Genomic DNA, 26767 nt, shown 5'->3' with positions numbered 1-26767 from the left:
GATGGATGGAGAGTTAGATGGATGGAGGGTTAGATGGATGGATGGAGGGTTAGATGGATGGATGGAGGGTTAGATGGATGGATGGAGGGTTAGATGGATGGAGGGTTAGATGGATGGATGGAGGGTTAGATGGATGGATGGAGGGTTAGATGGATGGAGAGTTAGATGGATGGAGGGTTAGATGGATGGATGAGGGTTAGATGGATGGAGGGTTAGATGGATGGATGGAGGGTTAGATGGATGGATGGAGGGTTAGATGGAGGGATGAGGCGTTGTTGTTTTGAGGCGCTGACTTGTTCCATAATGGTTCCTTTCTTCTTCTGTGGTTTGGGTGGATGTGGCTCCAGAGTGGGAGGTTCTGGCTCCAGCTGCATGTGAGCGTCGCTGAAGACGCTCTGGGGCGACGTTACAGCGAGTCAAACATCGCTCATCGCCCATTTCTTCATTAAAGTTATCTCGTCTTTTAATGGCACACCTCGGGGGAACGCGACTTAATCCAAGCGTCGGGACAAAATACAGAGCGGAGTTCTCTAATGTTTCCTCACCGACTTCTTCTCCTTCTTCTCCTTCTTCTCCTTCCGTCTCTCCCTCTGTGACTCACACAGGCAGAAACACAATCTCTCGCTGTCGGCCCATTTCCCACCTACACACTCCACTCAAACGCACCCTGATAACAAGCATCATCTGTGTGTGTGTGTGTGTGTGTGTGTGTGTGTGTGTGTGTGTGTGTGTGTGTGTGTGTGTGTGTGTGAGGAGGCAGTGGGGTGAGAAATTGTTGCGTCTCTTCGGGGGGCCGGCACAAGTCATGGGAAATATGATTTATATCAAATCAGCCCTTTTTGCTAAGAGATCAGGTTTCTTTTTTTATTTCCATGTTGTCAGCAAAGGAGCTGTGCATCCATTCACTTCCTCTCTCCGCCATTATTCCCCCCGCTCTCTCCAACCTTCACCTCCGGCTGCTCCTTCCTCCCTCGCCAGAATTGAGTTCACCTCCTCCGGGCACGCCGACCTGATTGTGTCTGCAGACTGGATGAGCCCGGTGTTTATCATACAAGCAGGAGCTCCGTGTGTGTGTGTGTGTGTGTGTGTGTGAGCCGCTGAGTGAATGAAGGAGTCACAGCAGAACGACACGCAGAGAGGCTGGCTGATGGAGCTGATAGATCTGAGCCAGCAGCAAGATGTGGAATGGAAAAACTGAAAGAGAATGTTGTGTAAGGTGGATTTGTTTCTGAGTTGATGACTGCAAGTCCAAGTCGATTCACTGTGGTCACTCGAGGCTCTGTGGCCCTGTGACTCTGTGGCTCTGTGACTCTGTGGCTCTGCTGCTCTATATCACAGAGCGACTCACAGAGCGACTCAATAGACTGATCTGAAAGAGGAGCCCAGGCTTTGGATGAAAGCTTGGGCACCAAATGACTAAATGTAAACATAAACATAGACAATGCTGGCACATTTCATTCTAAAATTTAATTTAGAGATTTATCTCCTTAGAAAACTTTAAGTTCTTGAAAATCTCATGGAAAAATCAAAAAATGTATTATTCTATATAATATATATAATATAAGGAAAAGGAGGAAAACTTTTTTTTTTCAATCTTGATTCCCAAAAACTCTGTAGAATCTGAAGGCAGAAACCCTAAACACTCCTCTGCTCTCTCTCGGCTGTGGTGTGATCAGGTGTGAGTGTTACTATGCAGCCTTGTCTCAAACACAAACACACGGTGGCGTTCCACAATCATCTGTTTGGATTCACTGCGTCACCGTGGAGTTCAAGTGCAGTCAATGACTTCCTGTTGTGCTGTGAAGGTGAGAAGGCGAAAAAAAAGACAAAGTCAACAGGCTGAAGGAGTTTTTGTGATTTTCCGGTCGTCTGTGTTTTCGTCTCTGCTTACTTAAGACAGAAGCGTCGCTCTGCATGCTGGAGTTCGCGATAAGAGCCTCTCTCTCTCTCTCTGCCTCTCTCTCTCTCTCTCCGCCGCCTGAGCAGATGGAAATCCAATTTCACCTGAAAACACGGAGCCTAAATTGCTGCCTGGTCTGCATAAACACAACGTGCGAGTGGATCCGGCTCATCTGCGTCTCACCGTCGCAGCCTCGCCCCCCTGCTGGCCAGATTACAGGCCTGAACACACGCCCATGTTTCCCTTCCTCTCATAAAGAGCCCAAACCTGCTGTAGCCTGTATAGCTGCTGTGATATGATGCACTTAGGTGATTATGGAGTCACACCTAGATGTTACAGTGACTCGCTGAAGCTCTCACGTCTTCACTCAACAACCCTGGCATTAAGGAGAACGGTTATGTTTCATGGCTGCAGCTAGTTTGAGGGTTGGACGTTGAGGCTCAGCTGGACACACTTTGCTTCTTCACCATCTGATCGCTGTAGCAAAGAGTCATCGCCCTCTTGAACTAAGTAGCTTTAGTACAAATACCTCTTGAACTTGAACTAAGTAGCGTCAGAGCTCCTACATGGACATGCACCGACTGACCAGTAGGGTTCACCACTGTAGACGCCTGACATGGACGCAGCCAATAGAAACTGTAGGAGCTCCATGTGGGCTTAAATGGATTAACGGCCTTCATCTAAACGAGGCGTGCGGCTCTGTTTCTAACTCGTCAGCTCGTCAGTCTTTACATTTGTGCTACTTCACACGGCGGCACATTTGTAACTTGTCGTCCTTGATTCAGCTTCCTCCTCTTGTTGTCTTTGCGTCTCCTCGTCTTCATATTTTGTGCCCGACACCAGTGTGAGTGTGTTGGTGTTGGCGTGTGTGTCCTCTGTGTGCTTTTGTTTGATTGCCTAGTAAATCAATATTACATGAGCAGCAGGGTGACCGAGCCAACACAGCTGTGATTTGTTGATTATTTCATGTCTAAAAAAGCCACTTTTTGTTAATGCGGCGTTATCGCCCAAACGTTACAGTTCAGCGCACATCCTGGAGCCGCTCGTCTCCTTTGTGACGGCTGGTTGCAATCTCAGGTAATAGATTGGAATCTTACTTTGCTTTTGTTGTTTTTGTTGTTGCCGTTGCTGACAGCGTTTTCTGTTTCTCAGGTTGAAGGATGTCAATTCCACTTTCAGCCGCTCTGACATTTAAATGCCCCACTGCACCGCCTTGTTTGGTTCTGACACCGTGTGTGTGTGTGTGTGTGTGTGCGCGCTCCAAAATCTAAATATTTAGAGCCTGCTTTATGTCTGCTACTTGTTTTCGCTCTTGAGTGGAGATGAAATCGTGCCTTCCTCGTCAGCGGAGGAGGAGGAGGAGGAGGAGGAGGTTGTTTTCCTCTCATTATCTGTCGATGCCTCTGCTTTACCTTGACCCGAGCGCTCCGGTGTTTTATTACAGGCCTGTCTCTGTGCCAATTGGAATAAATAAGAACACAGCACAAAGTCGACGCGGTAAAGAGCAGCGGACGTGAACGGCCCACACACACACACACACACACACACACACACGCGTGCACACACACCTGGTAATGCATGGGTGAGCAGGTTGTTCTCTCCTTTTGTTTCGGCCCCTTGCTCGCTCCATGCAGAAGTGATTTACTGTTCAAATTAAGGGCCGAGCTCCGTATGATTCATGGCACCACAGCGTCCTTTACATAACGAAGCCATTACAAAGATTAGACTCACCCAAAGCGTCTCTGTGTCTCTGTGTCTCTGTGTCTCTGCGTCTCTAATCAAACACGGGCAAACCCATTCCAAAAGCCAAATCTCTATCTGACAAAAGTTATTGAATGCGTCCCTAAATGTCCCAGGAGGAGAGTCTCTGTTGGTGACATCCATCTTGTGTGCCTCCATGAGGGGCGGAGCTGACAGAGGCACAGAGAGAGAGAGAGAGAGAGAGAGAGAGACACATGGAGGTACGGCCGAAGCTATTATCCTCGTCTGTGCCTCAGCGCTCACTGGGAGGATTCAGACAGCAGATAAGCAAACACAGGAAAGGATCAACAATAGAAACATCTGAGCTGTCTCACTTTCATGTTGTTTGTGCTTTGAGGAGCTGTGGAAGTCAAAAGTGACAAAGTGGTCGTCCTTCACTTTGCTCAGGAGCCCAAACAGGAGAGAGGCTGGGAGTTTGGAGAGGAGATGATTCTGTTCTTCATTTAAGATTAGCTCCTTCTCTCTCTCTCTCTCTCTCTCTCTCTCTCTCTCTCTCTCTCGCTCTCTCTCTCTCTCTCTCTCTCTCTCTCTCTCTCTCTATCTATCTTCTGCCCTTGTTGAAATGTCACTTTTTGTACCTGAACATATAAATCTGAAATGTTTAAAGAGAAAGACATGGAATTTTGTGAATGTGATGATTATTAAACTCACTCTCTCTCCCCTCTCCCCTCTCCCCTCTCCCCCCTCTCTCTCCCTCTCTCTCTCTCTCTCTCTCTCTCTCTCTCTCTCTCTCTCTCTCTCTCTCTCTCTCTCTCTCTCTCAGCCTGTAAGTGTAACAGCCATGCCAGCGTCTGTCACGTCAACACTGGAAAGTGTTTCTGCACCACGAAAGGCATCAAGGGCGACCAGTGTCAGCTGTGAGTATAAACAGCACCAAGTGTGTGTGTGTGTGTGTGTGTGTGTGTGTGTGTGTGTGTGTGCGCGTGCGGTTGTGCATTTCTTAAACGTACATTTTACTGCTAATTGCTCTTATAATGCTTCAGTTGTTAATGTGTGTGTGTGTGGTTTCCTGGTGGGCTCTGAGACATTCCCTCCAGCTAATTGTTTTTTAATGTGGTTGATTACTTTCTTTAATTTACACTCTAACATTACAAAGACAAATCTAGTAAAAAAAAGAGGCATTGTGTTTATTATTGTTTGTTACACACACACACACACACACACACACACACACACACACCAACATCTTGAGGCTTACCTGCTACAGATCATTTCCTGACCCTCATGTTTAACTTTGACCTTCACCTTCTTTGCTTCAGTCTGACCTCTGTGTGACCTCTGAGCCTTCATTTAACCTGAACTCAACTCCTGACCTCAATATGAGCTCCATCCACAACTCACTGCACATGTTCACCCTCAACTTTGATTAATGGAGATCAGCTCTCCCCCCTCTCTCTTTGTCTGTCTCTCCCTCCTCTCTCTCTCTCCCTCCTCTCTTGCTCTGCCTCCCCCTCTCTCTCTCTCCCTCTCCTCCTCTCTCTCCCCTCTCTTTCTCTCTCTCTCTCCATATCTCTCCCTCTCTCTCTCTCTTCCTCTCTCTCCCTCTCTCTCCCTCTCTCTCCCTCTCTCCATATCCCCACCTTTCTCTCTCTCTCTCTCTCTCTCTCTCCCTCCCTCCCTCCATTCGCTTTGCTGAGTCGCTCCAAAGTGCTGTGGTGACTAGAGGGCCGTTTGTTTGTCGTTTTCATTATGAACGAGCTATTTCCCCTCGTGGGGCGGGAGGTTTATGCCCTCGGGTTGCAAGCAGGTGTGTGTGTGTGTGTGTGTTTGTTTTGTTCAAAGCCAGAAAGAAATGATGGAGCTGTTAGTGAAATCAGGGTTTCCTCTCTCCTCTCCTCTCCTCTCCTCTCGTTTCCACACACAGGTTGAGGTTAACTCATCCTCTCTTCTTTCTTTTCAACGTTTGGCTCCAGGGCAGCGACACTGACATATTGGAAACAGCACCTGATTGGCTCAAATCTCGACCTGAGTGTTTTCTGCAGCTGAAATCTAACAAACAAAAGACATCAGTTATAATAAGGTGTAAGGATAGTGAGGCTAAACGTGTGAGGTCTCCCTGTAAGAGAGCAGTCAGCATCAGGAATGACTCAGTGGGATTTATGTGTGTGTTTCCATGTAATTGTTTAGCACTAATGGAGCTTGATTGCGTCTCTGCATCACCTTATCCTGATTTCTCCACTTACTTCCTCCTCTCGTGCACAAAGTTGTTTTGTCTGCCTGATTGATTCTGTTGATTTGGCTTTAATTGGCCTCCTCTCCAAACGCACACACACACACACACACACACACACACACACACAGCTCCTAATTAACTGCTCATTTACGTCTTTGGCTGAACTCCACTGCAGTCGGGAGCTTTCTCCTGCGGTTGTTAAGCGCACATTGATTCTCACTTACTGCTACGCCCTCCCCCGCAATCCTGACCTTTAATCTCTGCGTTGTTAATGTGTGTGAGGGTTTTATAGAAGCAGCAGAGAGAGGGGACGCACACTGGATTTGCCACTTGTGTGTTTTGGAGTGGTGAGGCGTTCAGGTCCTGTGCGGTCCTCATCTCGTCCCCCATTAGGTCGCTGTAAGCTGCTTAAGCGTCCATCCGCTCTGTGATTCTGTGGCAAAAGGCAGATGGTAGTCTGTGGTTGCCATGGCCTTTACGTCTTCTTACCATACGTCTCTCTTTGCAACGCACAACTCTGATTAAATGGCGTCATTCTACAGTCACTGAAGTTCCTAACAGACGGCTCAGCTCCTCTGTTTGCTGCTGTAGATTGACGAGGGAGCATTTCTATCTGTGAAATAGGAAAATGATTCAAAGTGTTTCTGGATCATTTGAGGCCAGAGGGAATCAGATTGATCACAGGAAGTGTGTGTGTGGTGAAACAGACTCAGATCTCAATCAGATCCTTTGTGGTGATGGAGTCCAAAGCCCCCATTCTTTCTTTCTTTCTTTCTTTCTTTCTTTCTTTCTTTCTTTCTTTCTTTCTTTCTTTCTTTCTTTCTTTCTTTCTCTCACGACATGGGGCTGAAGTTGCTATAGGATACAGATCCATGACAGCATACAGAGAGTTCAGGGTCAAAGGTCAGAGGTCAACATATTAGTATGTAACTAAACCTACAGCTTCATGTGGAGGAGCTTTAAGAGGCTCTAACAGGTGTACATGGATCCATAAGGGTCCATTTAAAGACCTGCAGACCTGAAGAGACGCACAAACATCTACACACTGACACACTGACAGAGGAAGAGGAGTGACAGAGGTCAGATTAGTGTTTTATAGCCTGTGTGTGTGTGTGTGTGTGTGTGTGTAGATGTTGTCCTAATGAATCTCTGAGTGCAGATAAAAAGCTGAGCACATTCAGGACCAAAGTGTGTTTTCAGCAGAAACCTCACTTTACCGCAGTAAGACCTCTTAAACTGAGTTGTGTTCGTCTATTAGAGCCAAACTTTTCTCGCCACGTTTTTCCTTTTATCGCTGTCCTAAACTGTTTGATTTACGCCCGGAGCTTTTTTTTGAGGCTTCTCTGTGTGTTTTAAGGCCTCGTCCTTGGTCCGGCTTTATAGAGGGATGAAATATTCAGTATCCGGTGCTGCTCTGTAACCCAACCAGCAACCCCCCCCCCGCCCCCTCCCCCCTCCCACCCTCACGCACAAACACCCCATTGAGCACGAAGGCTGTAAACCTTATCTGCCCTCTGCTTCTCGCCTGCTTGTTCCTCTTTTTCCTCCCCTCCGTCCTTCTTCTCTCCCGTTTCTGCTCCGTCTCTCACTCCCTCTCTCACTCCCTCTGCTTCGGGTCGGTGATTTGTTGTCCCGGCCTTCACTGTTACAGTGTTCTGATGCCTGTTTTATATGTTGGTACTGATGTTGAAAATGACTATTGAGAGGGCTTTTGTGTTGTATAGCATCTTCTCCTACCATGGACAGAGAAGAATGTTACAAGTCAAAATTATTGTGTAACTGACGGCGGAGTTAATGCACGAGTCGCACAACCGACAGTCGTCTAGAGATCTTTCAGAAAATCCCCCAGTCAGACGTTTGGATGCACACTAATGTATATATTTTCTGTTTCGGTCGGCGTCTTTGAGGGAAGGGAAACGCTACAGGCTGATCAATACGTTCCTCTTCCTCCGCCTTTAGAGGCTGATTATAGCGGGGGTGGTAAAGCTGTAGCTGCAGTATCTGCTGGTCTTTGGAGAAACACTTCATTTCCTCAAGACCCCAGATGTTGATGAGAAGAGAATTCCTATTATCTTTGCGGAAACAATCAAAGAGAATCTCGCTTGTGTTTTTGAGACGATGCTTATTTGACGCTGTGCCTGTTGTCGTTAGTTACTGTCGTACAGTTACGTCGCCTCACTGTTCATTGGTTGAAGTTTGAATTGCAGTCGGTTTGTGTGATTAAACTGTTTATTGTTGAGTCAAGCGTGTCGTCACACTCAGAGCACGTGGTGACGGACGTGTGCAGGCCAACACTCTTTGGTTTTAGAGGTTTCTTTTCCATTTTTCTCCAAGCTTCAAAAGGCTGCACATGGCTGTTTACCAGCGTGCAGGTTTAATGCCGACCCTTATGGGGCTGCAGCTATGGCAGTAAACACCTCTCTTAAATTCTACCAGATGATTTCCATATCTACGCACAGATGCAGAGCAGCTTCCAACAGGAAACACAGAAACCCTTCAGAGCCAAGTTAAAAGCCTCCACTTTACCATAACAATTAAATTTCACCTTCTTATCATTTTTCTTAGCTTTTTTCCCCATTCGCGCCGTGGTTGAATGTAAATGTCTCACTTTTTGTTCCGCAGCGCCAGGCGGTAATTTTCCGATCTCTGAGCACTTCAGGTTCTCGCCATCCATTTTGACATAAATCCCAAATATAAGCTAAACTGTGACACTGGGGCGTTTTCTTACTTAAATTCCTTCCGCTATTTGTTCAAATCTACGTCCTCCAGAGGTGCAGAAATGACCGCAGGTGAACTCAGCTGATCTGGAACTGCGTGTCAACACAGAGAAACACAGGCTGTGACGATGTGGAAGGTTTGGACTTGGAAACACTCCATGATAAAATAATAATTTTGGTGAATCAAGATCTTCAACTCTGAGATTCACATTTAACAGGCAGCAAAGACGGAGACGATAACAACTGAGTGAAAACAGCAGCTGATGGGTAAAGAAACGAGTGAAACGCTGGAGATTTGACCGAACTTTACATCCAAATGAGGTCACGGACTTTATTTGTTTGTTTGTTTGTTGTGTAGATGTTTGGTCAGGAGGTCTTTGGAGTTTGATGCGGTTTGTTTTGGTGTTTTGGTTCCTGCTGGACGGTGGAGAAGCTTCAGTCAGAGCAGGACTCCTAGCTGTGCCACTAAAATGCTTACTTACTTTTTGTGTAACAAAACAAAACTTTCTGACTTGTGCGTGCTGGAGGGCCCTCTTGTGTCCTCGCACTCGGAAACCTTGAATGTTTTTCAGCCTGAACAGAATTCCACCCTGTGACCTTTGGATGCGTTTATTCTTTAATATCGGCTGCTGAATCCATTTCCCCCCAACGTTTCCATGGAAAAATCCTTCAGTCGCAGCATATTGAAAATTATATAAGCTTCTACTCCAGCGTTGTTATTTTCTCTCTCCACTGTTCAAGGTGTAAGTAGTAACCAGGTGTGTGTGTGTGTGTGTGTGTCCCTGGGTAAATGACACTGGCTAGACATGATTGTCAGGGAAATGGCCTCTAAAAGGGCTCGGAGGGGACAATACATGCAACAGGGCCACACACTCACACACTCACACACACACACACATACACACACACACACACACACACACACACACACATCTTTGCAAAAATCAGCGTCTGAGTGCTAATGCTGTTATTCTTCCTTTCTTTCCTGCTCGGCCTGCCTCTCCTTTCCTGTGTCGATCCAGATGTGACTCAGAGAACCGTTACCTTGGGAACCCTCTGCGAGGAACATGTTATTGTAAGTATCCCGCTGATGCTTCACCTGAGTCTCCCACATCTCTGTGGACCGACAACACACACTCGTAAATACACAACAGTCAATTCACTGTTTGAGTTTATAGGTGTTTGTATTTACACTCCATCTTGTGCTCACGGAAAACCTGGAGAGTCCTGGAATGTTGGAAAAGGAAAAACTAACAAACCCCAGATGTTTGTAGTGGAAGTATAAACTGTATTGTTCTATTGTGATGAAAACAAATCAAATTCCTTTCGTTATAATTGGATGAGTTTCAAGACGGGGCCTACGCAGTCCTGGGTCATCTATTGGTCATTGATGAAGATGAAGATGATCAAGAAGGTACTAACACAGTGGGGTTTCAGAGAGCGTTGTTGTTTGGTCCTGATTCATGCTACTGAGTCAAACCAACAGAGCAACGTCTCTCCAGCTCACTAGTAGGGAAGAAGAAGAAGAAGTTAACTCTGAAGAACCCATAATGCAATGCAAAACGGTCACAATTGCTTACCCAGATTTGTGTGAGAGAGCAGATGTGGGCAGGGCGGGATGAAGAGTTCCTGTCCAGGGAAATTGTTCTGATTCCAGATGCGAACACGGATCACATCGACTTAGCTCGTTTACAACAAATTGCTGGTTTTCCCTCTAAAGGGCAGACGGAGGAGGAACGCTCCAGTCAAAACAGATGTTATGTGGCGCACACACACACTCAGGCGCACGCACACACACACACACACACACACACACACACACACACTTGCTCTCAGTCTATGAATTGCCGTCATCAATTTTAATATTACAGCACAGTGGAATAAGGTTCAAGTCCTGTCAATGTCAATAGCTCTCCAGTTTGAGTGGAGCCATCATCGCTGCGGCGAGCGAGCGAGCGAGCGGGGCTGCAGAGGACGCAGCAATCAGAGGAGTCGTGCGCCCGACTGCAGCGGTCACTGCAAGTACGCCTTTGATCGCACAACAACAACTCCTGCTGGAGAGCGCAGGTGGAGACGGCAGCGCTCAGCCTCTAACCTTTGAACCCTAACTCATATACTCCAGGTTCACTCCCCCTCAGATTCCTCAGGTCCATATGCATCCGTCCATACAAACCAGCTACATTTACATTTACATGCTATAGCTCATCAACACCTTCTGCATCAGCCTGTCTGCTGCCTTCAGGTCGGAGGGTTGAAGGCACTAGATGGCACCAATGCAATGCCCTTTCAGTGCCCGCTGTCCAATGGCACACACACACACACACACACACACACACACACGCCTGCACTTGCTCCCTGCCATCACTATGGTCACAGCTGAAGTGCTGTGTGTATTTGACGAGGTCGTGTTCTGCCATTAATGTGACATTATCTCTGGGCTGTCTATGAAACGGGGCTGGCTGTGTTTGACTAAGGCCCAGCTCATTCAAACACGGACGCACAAGTCCACAAACACACACACAGACGCATGAACAGTGTGTGTGAGTGACTAAGGTAATATAAATGACAGATATAAAAGCCATCCATTTGGCTGTGCCGGGAGAAAAGCAGCCTCAGCTCAGATACGGCTGACGTCAATATTAGCCCCGAACGTCAACGGAAAGATGACAATGACGAAAGCGATACTGATGATCAAACAGTTTTATCTGCTTCTGTACAGCTGCGTACCAAGTGTACCTGAGACTGGACTGACTGGAGGGGACTTTGATGTGAATGGATGGGGAGATGTTTTCAGACAGACGACAGAAGAGAATAGATGGAAGGAGAGGGGGAGAGAGAGAGGCAGAGACAGAGAGAGAGAGAGGCAGAGAGAGAGAGGAGTGATAACCCAGGATCTGTCCATGTGTCAGTGAGGTCCTGAAATGCGGAACAGAGCATAGAAACATATCCGAGCTGTTTTGAACGTCTTCCTGAAACGAGACGATCAACAAAGAAAAACCCAAACGTTGGCTCAATGGTAGAATGTCAGGTATAGATGTGAGGTTTCCCCTCTGTGAGTCTGCTGGTCTGCTTCACAGAGCAGCAGGCCTGACAGCAGAGCGTTTAAAGGCCACCGGGTGGAGGAAGAGAGGTTAAGCGCCTGCATAAAAACTCTTTAAAGGTGAAAAGAAAACCGTTACGCAGAACAAACTACCGTCTAAGGTTGAACGGCTGAACGTCGTAACCAGGCGAGCCCCTTGATGTCTGATCTGAGCCAGACCTGCTTAAGAATCTACACTCCTCCTCCTCCTCCTCCTCTCAGTTTCTGTCCTCTCTCTCTCCCTCTCACTCCCTCTTCGACGTGCGGGCAGCTGCTCTTTCAAAGTCAGACCTGAGCAGCCTGGTTGACCGTGAACTGCAGCAGCCGCAGATCAGACAGCTGTTTGGAAGGGGGGCTCTCCAAAGATCAGCTCTTGACAAATGACACTGTTTTTGTCAGGACGGAGGTGGGATGAGCCAACGTGTCCAGAATCCTCCCTCTATGTGTGTGTGTGTGTGTGTGTGTGTGTGTGTGAGAGAGTGAGAGAGAGAGAGATTGTTCGGTAAATCTGTATTCACCTATTGCAGCCCTCAAGGTGAGATCATCTCTGTTAATGCTGCAGACACTTTCAAAGTAGCTTGATGAGCTTCACCTCCACTTCTTTATTTGTTGGTCTGTGGTTTCAACCTGGAATGGAGATGAATGTGTGCAGAAAGGTAAAAAAGGTAGGCGTGAAGGTAAACAATACTGTGTGTGTGGATACGTATCAGGGACACACACACACGGGGACGAGGCAGGACTTTGTTTCAGACAACCAAAGAATCTCCAAATGAAAGGCTTATTTCTGCGAACATGTTATAATGGAAGCCAATTACTTTGTAGCGTCTGACAGAAAGCCTTTCACAGAAACTCATCAAGTCATCGAGTGTAGAGATTGTGTGGCGACGCAGCGCTGAGACAAAAAACACACAAAGAATCAGGCCACAAAAGGCTTTTCTGCCTAAATCTATATTTTTATTTATTTTATTATCTATCTCAGCCGCAAATCAAGTCAATAGTGTAAAGCTTTGTGATGATGTCATAAATAACCTCGAGGCACAAAGCCGTTACAGAAACACAACAGAAGCTCTTGGAAAACAACTCAATGCTCTTTACACAAAGAGATTTGTACAAACGTTCCTTTGCACACATGAACAGGATAATTAAATGTGATGAACCTTTCCCGTGTGATGTCACAGGTCACATGATGTCACAGAAGTTGTAGCTTTGTAAAGGACAGTAGCACTTTATTCAATGTCTGATGAGGAAGAATGACTTTGTGAGACGAAACAGAAACTCTCCGCCTCTCTTGAACGATCGCATCATTTGGATATTCAGCCTCATTACTGTGACGAAATGGAAGTTAACAGGTGTCAAACTCTGGACTGGAGACACTCTGTAGCATCTGAGCCTCCATCCCTCCAGACAGCAACACAATCAGCCTGCCTGACCTCACACACACATCGTGTCCTACAGCACAAACAGAGGGGATCGGATGATGCAACAAGCTGTAATCAAATAATAGATCATCAATCACAGACGACTGTCAGAAATCCACAGAGCTGAGATGTTTGTTTGTTTGTTGAATTCCTCCCTGAAGCAGAAGGATCAACTCTCCCCTGTCATATGAACCAGCAGCAGCCTGATGAGAAGTCTCCATAACGAGCTTTATGAGCCGCCTCCCCGGGTCCACGCTTTAATGAGCCACTGTCGCATCCCATCACAGTTCAGTAGGAGGACATCTAATTAAGGACGTCCACGAGTCTCCACCCGCTCCCACCGCACGGACCAGCACCAGGAGTGGGAATACCAGTTAGCACCGGTCTGTCCACGCCGCCGCCGCCGCCTCAGGGCCTGCTGGGAAAGAGCAATCAGGCCAGACTGAAGAGGCTTTAATGTTCACTGACAGCCAGACAGGGACGAGCAGAGCGCTGCACGGTGGACACGGGGGTAAAACACGCCAGCGCCGCCACAGAGACCTGCTGCTTCCCCCCACCGTGAGGGGGAGGAGGCAGAGGAAGAAGAATTAGGGATTGACGGGAAAAACCAAAGTAGGAATTCTTAATTTATAATGACGGTGACTTAAGCGGGACTGCTTAGGCCGAAAGAGGAAGTGAAGTTCAGAGTTCAGTGTTACTCCATATATGGGCATCACTTACTTGTTTGTTCTTCAATCATTTATTTAGAATTTATTTAGAATTTTCTTACATTTATTTAATTATTTTCTCTCATTTCTTAAGATTTTTTCAAGAATGACTTTAGCCCCTCAGCTCTGTCTACGTCCCTGTATCATTACTGTGCTTACTCATCCAGAAGGTTCAGGGTCAAAGGTCAGAGTTACTATAGGACAGATATCCATGACAACATACAGAGGGTTCAGGGTCAAAGGTCAGATGTCAACATATTAGTATCTAACTAAACTTCTAGCTCCATGTAGAGGAGGCTTGAACACGTGTTCATGGATCCATCAGGCTCCATTCAGAAACCACAATCATCTACACAGTGACATGAATAAATGATAGTCGCCTGTCCCTCCAGGTGACCTTGACCTCCTGTCAGGTCCACGTGTCGTCCTCACGTTAACCTCCTGTTCCCTGTGAGCGTCGCTCCGTCTGTGCCTCGCTCTCTCAGCCGGGTGTTACAAATGGAGAGTAATGACTTGTTAACAAGCATTAAATGAAACCCGGGCGAGACGTGGCACGGCGACGCCCTGACGCCGTCGGCGTGCTCACGCTGGTTTGGGATTTCTCTTCCAAGCCGCCTGCTGGAGTATCAGATTACGTTTCACTCCTTCTCCCCCCGCAGTGTTTTTGTTTCATATAGGCTGAATCAACTTACATATTATGGTAATGCGATCGTCCGCCTGTGAATGTGTGATATTAACGCGGGCCGCCTCTCCTCCGGTCCTGTCGGGGTTTGCTAATACCTTTAGCGTTAGCGTGATGGGATTCATCCGGCGTGAGACGAGGCACGCGTCTGCGTGTAATTGAGATTGTCTAAGTGAAATTGCCGTCAGATTTCTCAGATGGGATTTAATATTAGGTGGGATGAACTTTGAAAGTGTTGTTCCGCTGTTATTGCTAACGGGCCGGGAACACAGAGGAGCCGGTGTAATCTGTTGTTTTTCCGTAGATGTGTCGAGGTGCGCTTGACTCATTTGTTTTGTGTTGACTCGGCACAGTGCTGGCAGAAGTACTCAGGTCTGTGGATAAAGAACTTTAAGTTGATCAGGAGCTTAGCTGCTTAGGAAGTGAAGGTTTGACTGATTTAGTGAAACGATTAGGTGCTGATCGGCCTGAAGGTGGCGCTATACTGACCGCCTTTACTTCTAAGCCTCTCCTCTCCTCTCTCCTCCTCCCCTCTAGGGTACTGATGAAATCTCTTAGTGAACATGATTGTTCGGATGCTTGCTCATGTTGTATTGATTGGTTCATATGCTTGTGTAAGAAACTGTCCTCCCTGTGTGTGGGTGTGTGCGTGTGTGTGTGTTGTCACTGATGGAGATCTTTCGGCACGACTCCTCCACTGTAGCCTCGTTGGTCTAATTGAATATTGACTCACGGTCTGCACCGGATATTTGTACTTCCATAAGTCTGTCTGTGTTTGTGAGGTCAAAGGTCGGACAAATCTGGGAGAAATACATCAGATTAAACTTCAATATTACTAATATTAGTCATCGCAAAACACACCTAGCACTCTCTCTCTCTCTCTCTCTCTCCCTCTGTTGCCTAGACAACCTGTTGATCGACTACCAGTTCACCTTCAGTTTGCTTCAGGAGGACGACCATCACTACACAGCCATCAACTTCATGGCCACACCTGAGCAGGTAACACACACACGTGTACATATGAGACGTCTACATACTAACTCCAGTCTGTGTGGTCATATTAGTGTCTAACTCAGCTTCTAGCTCCATGTAGAGGAGCTTTAGAGGCTCTAACTCTTGGTGATTGATCCATAAGGCTCCATTAGAGACCCGCAGAGCTGAAGAGAACCACAGATCAATAAACATGTCGAGTTTTTCATATTTGTGAGAACGTTTCATGGTTACCTTCACAGTGACTATCACCGTGGTAACATGCATGTTGTGTCTTTGTTCTTGCAGGCCAATAAGAACCTGGACATATCCATCAACGCCTCCAACAACTTCAACCTGAACATCACCTGGTCTCTCAGCTCTACAGGTACTTCCTCTCCACTGCTGGACTGATTGATTCTTCAGAGTCGATACGAGCAAACAGAACCGTGAATCCAAAATCAGATTAACTTCACTTCTCAGAGCCTCGTGAACCCGTGATCCCTCATCAGTCTCCATTAAAGAGGGGATGAATCACATGGGTGCACTAATATGAGGCTCTTATTACATCAGATTCAATCAAAACCAGGCAAGTTTTCATATTTAAAAACACTTTTTTTGGCAGAATGTTCTCATTAGATTCTGATATGAGTCCACAAAGAGCCGCCCACTGATGGAATCTGATTTGGAAACCTTTGAGCCCATTGAGAAGATGGTGTAGACTGTAATGTGATCATCAATACTGCCCTGTGTGTGCGTGCGTGTGTGTGTGTGTGTGTGTGTTCAGTCTGTTTATTGTTCTCATATGCTAAGTAGTTTCCACTGGTGGCCGAGTGTCCTTAAGTAAAAGCCTCAGATCCTCTTCCTCTTCCTCCTCCTGCTCCTCCTCCGCCGCCTCCTCCCTGCAGACTAAACACATCCCGAGCTCTTTGGAACGTCGGCATTACGACGTTTTATACATTTCTCCTTCTGATTTCAATTAAGATTAAAGCGCTGTGCTTTCACACTCGTGTGTCTGTGGGGGCCAGAGCTTCTTTGGTTTGGGACTGTGGGAGCCGTGTGTGTGTGTGTGTGTGTGTGTGTGTGTGTGTGTGTGTGTGTGTGTGTGTGTCTGGTGGTTTATGAGCCTGATAAAGCAGGAGGTGGGAATGTTTTATTCAGGGTCCGTTTACCATAAAACAATAATACTGAAGGACACTGAGCTGCTGAAATATTTTTACAGAAGTTTTTACAGAATTTCAGAATTTTCAGCAAATTTTACTCCCAACCAAACCACATTTTAGTGATATATCAGAGGGCGAAGGCAGATTTGTGAGCTGATCCATGCTGGTTTGATCTTAGTTTAGCAGGAGTGTATTGATCAGCGCGTCAGTGTGTGTCACCTGAATGTAGAAATACCATTGTACATCCTCTCTCTGTGTCCTTGGAACGAGCAGAGTGTGTGTGATGCGTCGCCACATTGATAGTATAGTTAGAATAAAGGGTTTGGTGGAAGAAGATGATGAGTTCAAATCCCTTGAGACAATTACAAGACATTAATCCATTCATTCATTTATTCCAAGAACTGCTTCATACATAAATCATTATTACCTTCGCCTGTTTTAGAGTGCTTTAATTAGACAATATCACTTGTAGGTAAGTGGTTAATTATGTCATTTATATTTAATGTAGTCTTTAGTCATTTATCAGCCAGAGCTCATTTGTTAATCCTCTGCAAGTCACAACTGCTGAATGTTCAAGCCTCAGCCGTATTCAGGGGGACGTCGTGTCTCCTCTCCTCCATTTAGTTTCCAAGTTTCATCCCAAATTATTAATTGATAGAACTGAGAAGATAAATGTCATAAATACAGGTGAGTAGTTGCTGGGGCGCTTCAAATTCCCACAGCACCTGAACTACCCACAGACGAGCCAATGTGACTCCAGTACACAATGTGGCAGCAATGCAACCACATCTGTTTGCCAAATGTGAACAAGAACTGAGGCGCTAGCAGTTTGATGTGCAGCAGAAACAAACAAACAAACATGAGGTTGGTCTCTGTGCTGGAGGTGAAAGGAGGAGAAGGTTCTCACACTGTGGGGCCATGACACTGTGGTGGACATCATTGATTAGTTTTCCCTTCATGCTCTCCTGTGTTGTTTTCACAGCTGGGACCATCACCGGTGAGGAGATGCCCATCATGGCGAGGACCAACATCAAGGAGCACAGGGACAGCTTCTCCTGCGAGAAGTTCAACTTCCGACTCCATCACAACATCACCTTCTACGTCTACGTCTCCAACTTCAGCTGGCCCATCAAGATCCAGGTAGGAGTCCAAACCTCTGGAACCAGGAGCATTACAAACAGAACCAGACGTATGAAGCCTCTCATACGGCCTGCAGGTCATCAATCCGTCAATGAATTTGTTGCGACTTAGAAAACTAGAATTTGGGGACGGATTCGGTTTCCCATATTTGTCATATATAACACCAACATGTGATACTGTCTCCCAGGTCATAAATATTGGTTCCCAAATGTGTTATGTGGCTCTCAAGGGTTTAAAATCAGTTCCTAAATTTGTTTTGTATTGTAATACCCAATATTTTGTAAATGCATTCCAAAATTAGTTTAATTCCCAAATTAAACTGGGACATTTACACTTAACCCCACCGTCTCCCATGGTTATAATCCGATGTCACAGTCCCTCGATATTCCAAATCCTGGACACTGCCACCAAATCCAAAGGTTGTTAGCAGTCCTAGTTTGGTTGGTGTGAGTGTGTCCCATAAACAAACAACAATCCTCCTCCTCCTCGTCCTCGTCCTCCTCCCTGTGGTGGCTCATATGTCAGTGAGTCAAGTCTCTTTGCTGAACCCACAGAGCTGACAGGACATTGAGCATAAACTGTTCTGAAAACTGTTTTGCAAATGTACTCTCACATTTAATGACCTGTGAGTTTGCCACTGTCTCGCCATTAATTATGCAGCTCCGGATTAAATCTGCAGGCGGCAGCCGCACACACTAAATATTCTCGCCCGGGCCTTATGATCCATTAAATTGAAGTCGACTTTTAGCGGTGATATTTTAAGATGACTGTCACACGGCCTGCCAGCTGATGGATGCAGCGGAGAAGTGACAGAATGGAGAAATTAGGGAAGAGGGAAAAACGGGCCGGCTGAGACGAGCCAACAGTCACAACGTCCGGCGAGGGAAAATGGAGAATGACTAATAGACAGATGGAGGGAAGGAAGAGAGATAAAGATGTAGAGGAGAGGATGGATGGGTGGAGGAGCGGCAGATGGATGAGGCCACCTGACTGTCTGCCGGGCCCGCTCTGCTCCCCTCTCTTCTCCGGGGGAAACGGAACTCATGTGGCGGTTAACCCTCAGTGCGTCAGCGGTCACGGAGACGGGCTGCCAATGTCTGTGGAAGGTGGAGAGCTGTGTCTTTGTCTGACGTACGTACGTCCTCAGAGCGTCTGTAGGGCAGCGGACAGTTTCTGTGTGTATCGCATGACAAATAGAGCCTAGCCTGGTGTGAAGTCCCCTGAGAAAACAGCACCCGCCACAAGGGGCAGCGTTTCACAGCAGTGCAGCTCCATGTTGTTCTACAGCACACATCTACACACCCAACACAAAGAAGACAAACTCTACAAAACACAAAATATGCAACAAGAAAAAAAGTTAAATATGCCAAAAATTCAGAAAACGGCCCCAAATTTATGAGGAAAAGCTTGATTTACATTTATTATGATTAACATTGTGATTTATTTGTGTGAACAATCTGTAATGAGGTGTGTGTGTGTGTGTGTGTGTGTGTGTGTGTGTGTGTGTGTAGTAACCGTATCTCCAGCAGCTTCTACCATCACAGTATTTAGGCGTATATAAATGTTGGTGTTTATTGCCGAGCGCCCTGCGGCTCGTTAAGGGTCATTTGTCCATCGATCGCTCCCCTCATGTGCATTTCCCATTAATGCTACACCCTCCCAGCTCCATATATCTCCTGGTTGAAAGGTGATATGATAATTACCACGCTGAGGCAGATCCCGACGCCATATCCCGTGTAACTCGAGCAGAACTCGGCGTCCGGTCCTGTGACCTTGGTGGCTTCTGACGCCAGAATGGAGCGAGGATGAGAAATCATCCTGAGAATTGCTAATGACCTGATATGCTTGATCTAATAGACCTGTACACACACACACACACACACACACACACACACACACACACACACACACACACTCACACACACTTGTTCAGGTGCATGCAGAATGGCAACTGGATGGATGCACACAATCACACACAGAGAGATGGAGGTCCAAATCAGTGCTAAAGACAGAGTTCTCTCTGTGAGTGGACGTCCAGATTGTTGTGATCTCTGCTCCAGAGATTTGTGATTCCCAGAGGGTCGTTTCTAATGACCTTTTCTGACCTCCTGACCTTTTGTCCGGCCAGAATTTCCCTTTGACCGACCCTTCGATCTATCTCCAGAGGTAATTGCTGTATTATCTGGAGACTTAGTTTGATACATTTTTCAGCTTATTGGCTCTGAGACAGAGAACACAAATATACAATATTTATACCTGCAGAGGCTTGAATTTAGTTAGCTACAACTCAAGCTCTCTCTCTCTCTCTCTCTCTCATTCTCTCTCATTCTCTCTCTCTGTCACTCCCTCTGTCTGTCTGTCTTTCTTTCTCTCTCTCTCTCTCTCTCTCTCTCTCATTCTCTCTCATTCTCTCTCTCTGTCACTCCCTCTGTCTGTCTGTCTGTCTTTCTCTCTCTCTCTCTCTCACTCACTCCCTCTGTCTCTCTGTCTCTCTCTGTTTCTGTCTCTATTTCTCTCTCTCTCTCACTCGCTCTGTCTCTGTCTTTCTCTCACCCCCACTCACTCCCTCTGTCTCTCTCTCTCCCTCTCACTCCCTCTCGCTCTCTCTGTCTCTGTCTCTCTCCCTCCCTCTCTAGCTCTCTCTCTCTGTCTCTCTCTCACTCCCCCTGTCTCTCTCCCTTTTTCTCTCTCTCTCTCTCTTTCTCTCACTTTCTCTGTCTCCCACACACACACACACACACACACACACAGATCCAGCCTAATGTGACCCGTGAGTGTTCCCCCCTGCAGCCCAGTGACGTCACCTGGCTCTAAGGCACAGGGAGGTGTTGGTCTGGTCGTTCTGCTGGAACAGATTTAGATTGGTTTTGTCATGCCGACCTTGCACCTTCATCCTTTATCCAGCCGTTCTGCAGTTTTGAAGTGGTAGTTTGGCGAGTGTCGTCCCAGACTTTGAAGGATTCTCAAATGTATCCACACATTGTTTGTTTTGGAAGAAGATGGTCCAGGGGCTGGAGGTGCATCATGTGCAGCTTAAAGAAGACGTTGGCTTTCATGTCTCTCAGGTGGAAATCACATTATAAAGGCTCCATAGAGGAATGTTTCTATATTTTGCTATCTAGTAGCGAATGGAAGCTTCCTCAGAGTCTTCCTCGCCACTAGAAGGCCTTGTTTACTGTCAAATTTAAAACGTTAATTGTAAATCGTTTGACTGTGAAAATGGCAAAACAACTGGATGAAAAAATTTGAAATGCTTCTTCTAATCATCTTAATATAGATACTTTGTTTTTTCAGTAAATCGGGCAAGGATAGATGAAAACTGAACATTTTAAATGTAGAGTGAGGGTCAATAAGTGTACGCAGACGGTTTGTCACAAACGCTCCACGGCCGTATTGCTGCAATTTCCACAAAGCAGAATCAAATTGGATTCAGTCATAATTAAAATAAAACCAATCATGTTTTATTGAACACTAACATTGTGGGAACGCGTCCCAGTTTCTCTGCTGTTTGTTTTGAAACCGCTGAACCGTCTGAACTCTTCATCCGTCCAGGAGTGATGAAACTTTCACTCCACGCCGGAGCTGTTTCTCATTTACAGATATCTGTTTGTCGTTTAGCACCAGAGGATATCTCAGGGAGGAAGCAACCATTACAAGTCCAAATGAAATGTTCTTTGTTTTGTAGAGGTCAAATGAAAGTGGAAAGCTTTACAACAAATATGGAAGAACCGCAGAGTTCTTTTAAAGGTGATTTTTTTTTTTTATCCAGACTAGAATAGAGTTACTAAATGGAATAAAAGTTGCCGTCTAACTCCAGATCCATTCTGTCCGCCTGTCCGTCCCTCCATGCATCACAGCCTACAGGCCGGCTGATTTAAAAGCCTCCCTTGGAGCCGAGGAGCCATTTTGTGTCAGACCAGCTCGGGGCCGCGTGATTGGTCGGCTGATTTGATTTCCTGCTCAATGCTCAGTCACTTATTTATCCTCTCTGCCTGCCATCATTAAATAGAATGCCTCTCCTAATCAGATATCACACGCACACACACACACACACACACACACACACACACACACACACACACACAAAATCAGATAAACACCCCCTCTGCTCATGTCAGTGACAAAGTGTCCTTTATTGGATTAAAAATGGAAGTTGAAACGGTTACATTAACAGCAGAGTCTCTCACACACACAAACACACTATCTGAAGCATCTTATTGAAACAGTATTGGGTTCCATAGGGTGAAAGAGAAGAAGAAGAGGGACTGATTGTCGTCCATTTAACCTGACAGGAAATCAGCAGCAGTCATCAGCAGCATCAGGACAAATTAGAGCGTTGGTATAAACGCTGTGTGTGTTTATGTGTGTGGGTCAGTGGCGTCTATCTGTGTCGCAATGCAGCGATTTCCACGTCCGACAAAGTGATAAAATACTGCAAATCTGAGCATGAATGTCTGAACAGGAAGAGGTTTTCATCACTCTGATATTTAAATTCATGTTTGCCTCCATACCGATAATCTTTTATGTGACGAGCCCTAAAATGTCCCATTACAGGGGAATAAAAACTGTTAAACACTTAAATAATAAACTGCGGGGTTGATTATTTAATGGATCGGCCACTATAACTCCATAAAGGGTCAAACTGTTCACACATAAGGAATAATGTACAAATGTTTAATCACGGTAACAATTAATAGCGTTAGAGGAACAACATGACAAGGCCGAGCTCTTTGATCTACACCGGTTGAAAACTTTGGAAACTTTGTCCGTTTTTTACGACGTCTCTACAAGTTTATTTTGCATTGAAGTAAAACACCAATCGTCACGGTTACTGCATCTTTGTTTACATTGTTAAGCAAAATTTAGCTTCAGGTGTTCCTTTGCAGCCGACAAGTCAAGAAAAGACCAGAAACAGACTTTATTTAACAGAATACAAGAGCACAGCCACAAGGGAGCAGTGTGTGACTCTGTTAAAGATGATTCTTCATCCGTTTTTCCTCTTTGATTTAGTGTTTAAGCTAGTAAGCTAGTCCTGTAGGAAGTGACTTCCCGGCCTTGTATACTCTCAGACTCTGCGGATAACCGTGTCCCCCTGATTGAAGTCAACATGGCTACAAAAAATGCCTCTAACTTTATGAGGAAACGATTGATTTACTTAAGGTTGAAACACCTAAAGTGACCCCAAAGAGTTGAGTAAATGATTTGCATATGCTGGACATTTCACTTAGATTTCTGCAGGAAAGTAAAAGGAACAAAGGCCCTGCTGTTGTATTCCGACTCCGGCACAGATGTCAGCCAATCAGCCGATCACCCCGGGGCTGTAAACAAAGCCCACGTCAGACTGAAGCAGAAGCAGGACAGAACGCTGTTGTTTTCCCGGCACTTCTTGCTGGTGTGCGAGTTGGAAATGGATGCAGAAAGTGGGCCTGGAGCACCTGTGAAAGGAGAGGCATCTGCACGCTCTGCTAACAAGTGCACACATATGGCAGAACGTGGCTCATCTGCATATCGTGTAGGTGGAGGCGGCACTTGGCAACTGCTTCACTTTGGTCATTAGGTCCCCTCATGAATATGCAGAGTGTAAGCGTGTGGTAAACACATCTCACATGTATATTTGTTGACATGCTGATGTGGAAGTATTTTCCATTTTTGCTACATTGTGCTGTTTTCTCCTCTGCATTTCAGAAGGAAACACAATCTGATTAGCATTTTGGTAGCTGCGATTTTTTTAGAGGTCAATTAAATAAAAGTAAGACGTGAGAGTTTTTATCTTGGCTGGCTCCTGCTGGTTTCTGAATACTTACATATTAATATTTGGAGTATTCTTTTCTGTGGACCTACAATGGAGCGAGAAGTATTTAGTTAATATTATGTAACTTAACCTGTTTTAATGAGTAAGTCACTGTGGCAGACGACAGCGTAACAGTCAGAGTGTGGGCCCAGCTGGTATTTTTGAGACGATGCTTATTTGAAGGTGAGCCTGTTGTCGTAACCGTTTTCCGTCTCTGTTGAGTTTGCCTGGATTCAGCAGCAAAACTATGAATGTTCAAAGTTTATTATAGAAGCTGTCTTGAACAAAAGGATGTATTATCTTAGATGCTGACTGCCAGATTGAGTGCAGATACATTTTACAGCTAATATTGACACATTTACCTTTAGTGAAGTAGAAGTTTGAATGCAGTACGTTTGTTTGTAGTGTGTGTCCAATAATTTCATAAATTCTGTGTTAATCAAGTGTTTCTCATAAACGTCTCCACTTCACATCTGGGCCCAGATGTTGCTTACAAATGTCCAAAGGTTTTCTTTTGTTCAGAGAAGAAGGGGGAGTGTGCAGCAGATGTTTGCGCTCTGGGAGTTTTCTTCTTTCTTCTTCTATTGATTCTCCAAACTCATCCCTTCATCCCGGGTTTTAACGAGCAGCCTCGGCGTTGGTTGTGGGAAATAAAAGTTGTCCCACTGCTGTCACAAACACTGGTTTGTCCCCAGAGGGCTTCCATAGTCCTCCAGTAATGACCCCAACTATTCAAGTCTGCTCCTGAGAGTCCTGCTTACCAAACTCTCCTGGTAATGTCTCTTCCTTCTTCTTCTGTCTCTCTCTCTCTCTGTATTTTCTGTCTCGCTCCCATTTATTCTTTCTCTGTCTCGTCCTTTCTCCTCCCTCCACTTGTCTCTCACTCCCTTTTCCTCTCCCTTTGTCCCTCTCTCCCTCCCTCTTGCATTTTGTGTCTCTTTTTGTTTGTCATCCTGTGTCTCCCCTGTCACCCCAGTCTCTCTCTCTCTCCTCTCTCTCTCCCTCTCTCTCTCCCTCTCTCTCTCCCTCTGTTCTCTTGAAATAATCTGTGAATCTAAACTAGGGTGTGTGTGTGTGTGTGTGTGTGTGTGTGTGTGTGTGTGTGTGTGTGTGTGTGTGTGTGCGCGCATTTGTTTTATCACTTCTATAAGAAATTCCCGCCTGTAGACGTTATTCCTGCAGTATTCCCTGTCCCTCTCTGAATCAGCAGTAACACATCTACACACTTTACACACTGTTATGTGTGTGTGTTTGTGTGTGTGTGGGTGGGTGTGTGTGGGTGTGTTTGTGGCTTTGCAGTGGTGTGGACCAGAAAAAAACGGGGCGTGGTGTAAACAGGTTATCGATTGTCGCGGCATTTAACGACTGCAGTTGTTGTAAATTGAAATGATGGCTGTACTGGCTGGAGTTGCCATGGCTCTCTGTGTGTGTGTGTGTGTGTGTGTGTGTGTGTGTGTGTGTGTGTGTGTGTGTGTGTGTGTGCGTGCATCAGTGAGAGAGCACGATTGAGAGAGAGAGAGAGAGAGAGAAGAGGAGTCATTAGAAAATGAAAGAGAGGGGGGCTGATGTCATTCTTTGTGTGTAATCTCGTATATTTCTAGACTTTACTGCTTTTTGTTATGTGTTTAAGAGTCAAACGCTTGACTTTGTTCTCCACATGTACTACATATCAGTGTTTCAAATATGAAACAATCAGCTGATGAAATCTAAAATCTGCTGCGTTGTTGCTCTGCAGTATCAGCAGATTTAAATACTGCTTACACACGAGATGATCAATAATTGAACCCCGCTAAAGGAACTCCTCTTCCTCTTCTTCTTCTCTCAAAACCTCTGTCACCTGTAGACTCACCACATTATGCCGCTCTTTTGTACTTAAGTCAGTCAACTCTGAGGAGGATTTGAATATTTCCACAGCTTCCAGCAATGCGGCAATGTTGCTGCGGCTATTTAGTTTGGCCAATAGGGCGGCGCTGTGGTACACGTCTGCAAACTCCCACACAAAGGCTTTTAAATGTTAAAATGAATCTATTTTCGCAAAGATACAGAAACTAAAAGCAGAGGAAAGCTTGGCCTCTGCCATTGATCCATTATGCTGTAATTATCATTTTTTAAATTGCTGTTTACTCGTGTCAGACTGGCGTGAGCGGGCGTTTATGGTCAAACAGCAACTTCAGAGTAAAACTCATTGAAATGACCTTAATAAACTGCGTTCATGTAATATTCACATCGCTCCCTTTGCGTCTCATTTGTTATGGAGGAATATTAATATTGATTTAGTTTTTGAGTGCTGAAGTCTGCTGTTTGCTTTATGAGTGTGTGTGTGTGTGTGTCGTTATGCATGGTGCGCTGGTGATTTTGTGCATTTGTGTGTATGTTACGCTGTCGGGTGTGTGTGTGTGTGGGGGGGGGGTTATAATGTAAATTGGCGTTTTGCAGGCTGGATTGCACAGCGCGGCTCTTTCCTCCCTGGCCGACGTCTTTAATGTCCCTCTGGACCAAAATCAGCTTTTCTGTGGCTTTTTCACCGTCAGGCCGTTTTTTTTAACCTGCTGCCCGTAAACCTCTCAAGTCCACTCTGCCCCGTCTCTCTTGCTCTGCCCCCCACCCCCCCCGCTGACCTCGGGGGAATCGTCCACACACAAAGACACACACTTTGCAGCTATTAGGCCCATTTGCAGGTATCTCCCTACGTCCAGGCTGTCAGAAGCGCCGTGATGGCCGTGATTGCGTGATGTGCGGCGGGTTTATGGCTGCTCGGGGGCTTCCTGATGTCCAACCCATCTGGATCCTCAATGTGATGATGTCACACCTTGGATTTCACACAGCTACATCTTTTTCAGTTTGTCTACAGTTCAGATGAAAGTGAATTTAAGAGTAGGAAGACTTTTGATGATGCCTGAGCTGAAATTAGATCTTCAAAATAAACCAAACTGCTTTTGACAAAACCCCTCAGATTTGTTTTTTTTAAGTATTATTAAGTTGTTCAATGTTGAGCCCTGGGAACAACAATAAAGGAATAGATAACCTTGAATTTAGTTTAATTCATATACACACCCGTCGATCAACTAGCTTTAGATGACATCATCGATACTGTCTTTGCAATACAATCAATATATGCTCTCCCTCTCTGTATTCATCAAGCAGAAGAAGCTCCTGTCGTGCGTTTTGTGTGTTTTATTCCACATTCCTCCTGACCTCCGTCCCAGCGTGAAACATTATTTATCCGTGTAATCTTCACAGTTGGGTGGAGCCTCAGGGCGAAACAGT

At 45.8% G+C, this 26767-nt stretch overlaps 1 protein-coding gene across 2 annotated transcripts in view; it reads left to right on the top strand.

The window, feature by feature from the left end:
* LOC143015442 (attractin-like protein 1) overlaps positions 1-26767 on the top strand; it is a 114983-nt gene that overhangs the window by 49769 nt on the left and 38447 nt on the right. For both annotated transcript variants that reach the window (XM_076169425.1, XM_076169424.1), the window contains 5 exons: positions 4425-4518; positions 9574-9626; positions 15342-15436; positions 15716-15794; positions 17552-17709. In XM_076169425.1, coding sequence (XP_076025540.1) covers positions 4425-4518; positions 9574-9626; positions 15342-15436; positions 15716-15794; positions 17552-17709 — 479 coding nt within the window. The remainder of the gene's footprint in view (positions 1-4424; positions 4519-9573; positions 9627-15341; positions 15437-15715; positions 15795-17551; positions 17710-26767) is intronic.

The sequence above is a fragment of the Genypterus blacodes genome, unplaced genomic scaffold (assembly GCF_046128005.1).
Source record: "Genypterus blacodes isolate CSIRO-AG114 ecotype Tasmania unplaced genomic scaffold, CSIRO-AGI_Gbla_v1 ptg000201l_1, whole genome shotgun sequence".
NCBI classification, from domain to species: domain Eukaryota; kingdom Metazoa; phylum Chordata; class Actinopteri; order Ophidiiformes; family Ophidiidae; genus Genypterus; species Genypterus blacodes.
Note: the sequence above shows the minus strand (reverse complement) of the source record. Positions and strands in the feature narration are given on the sequence as shown.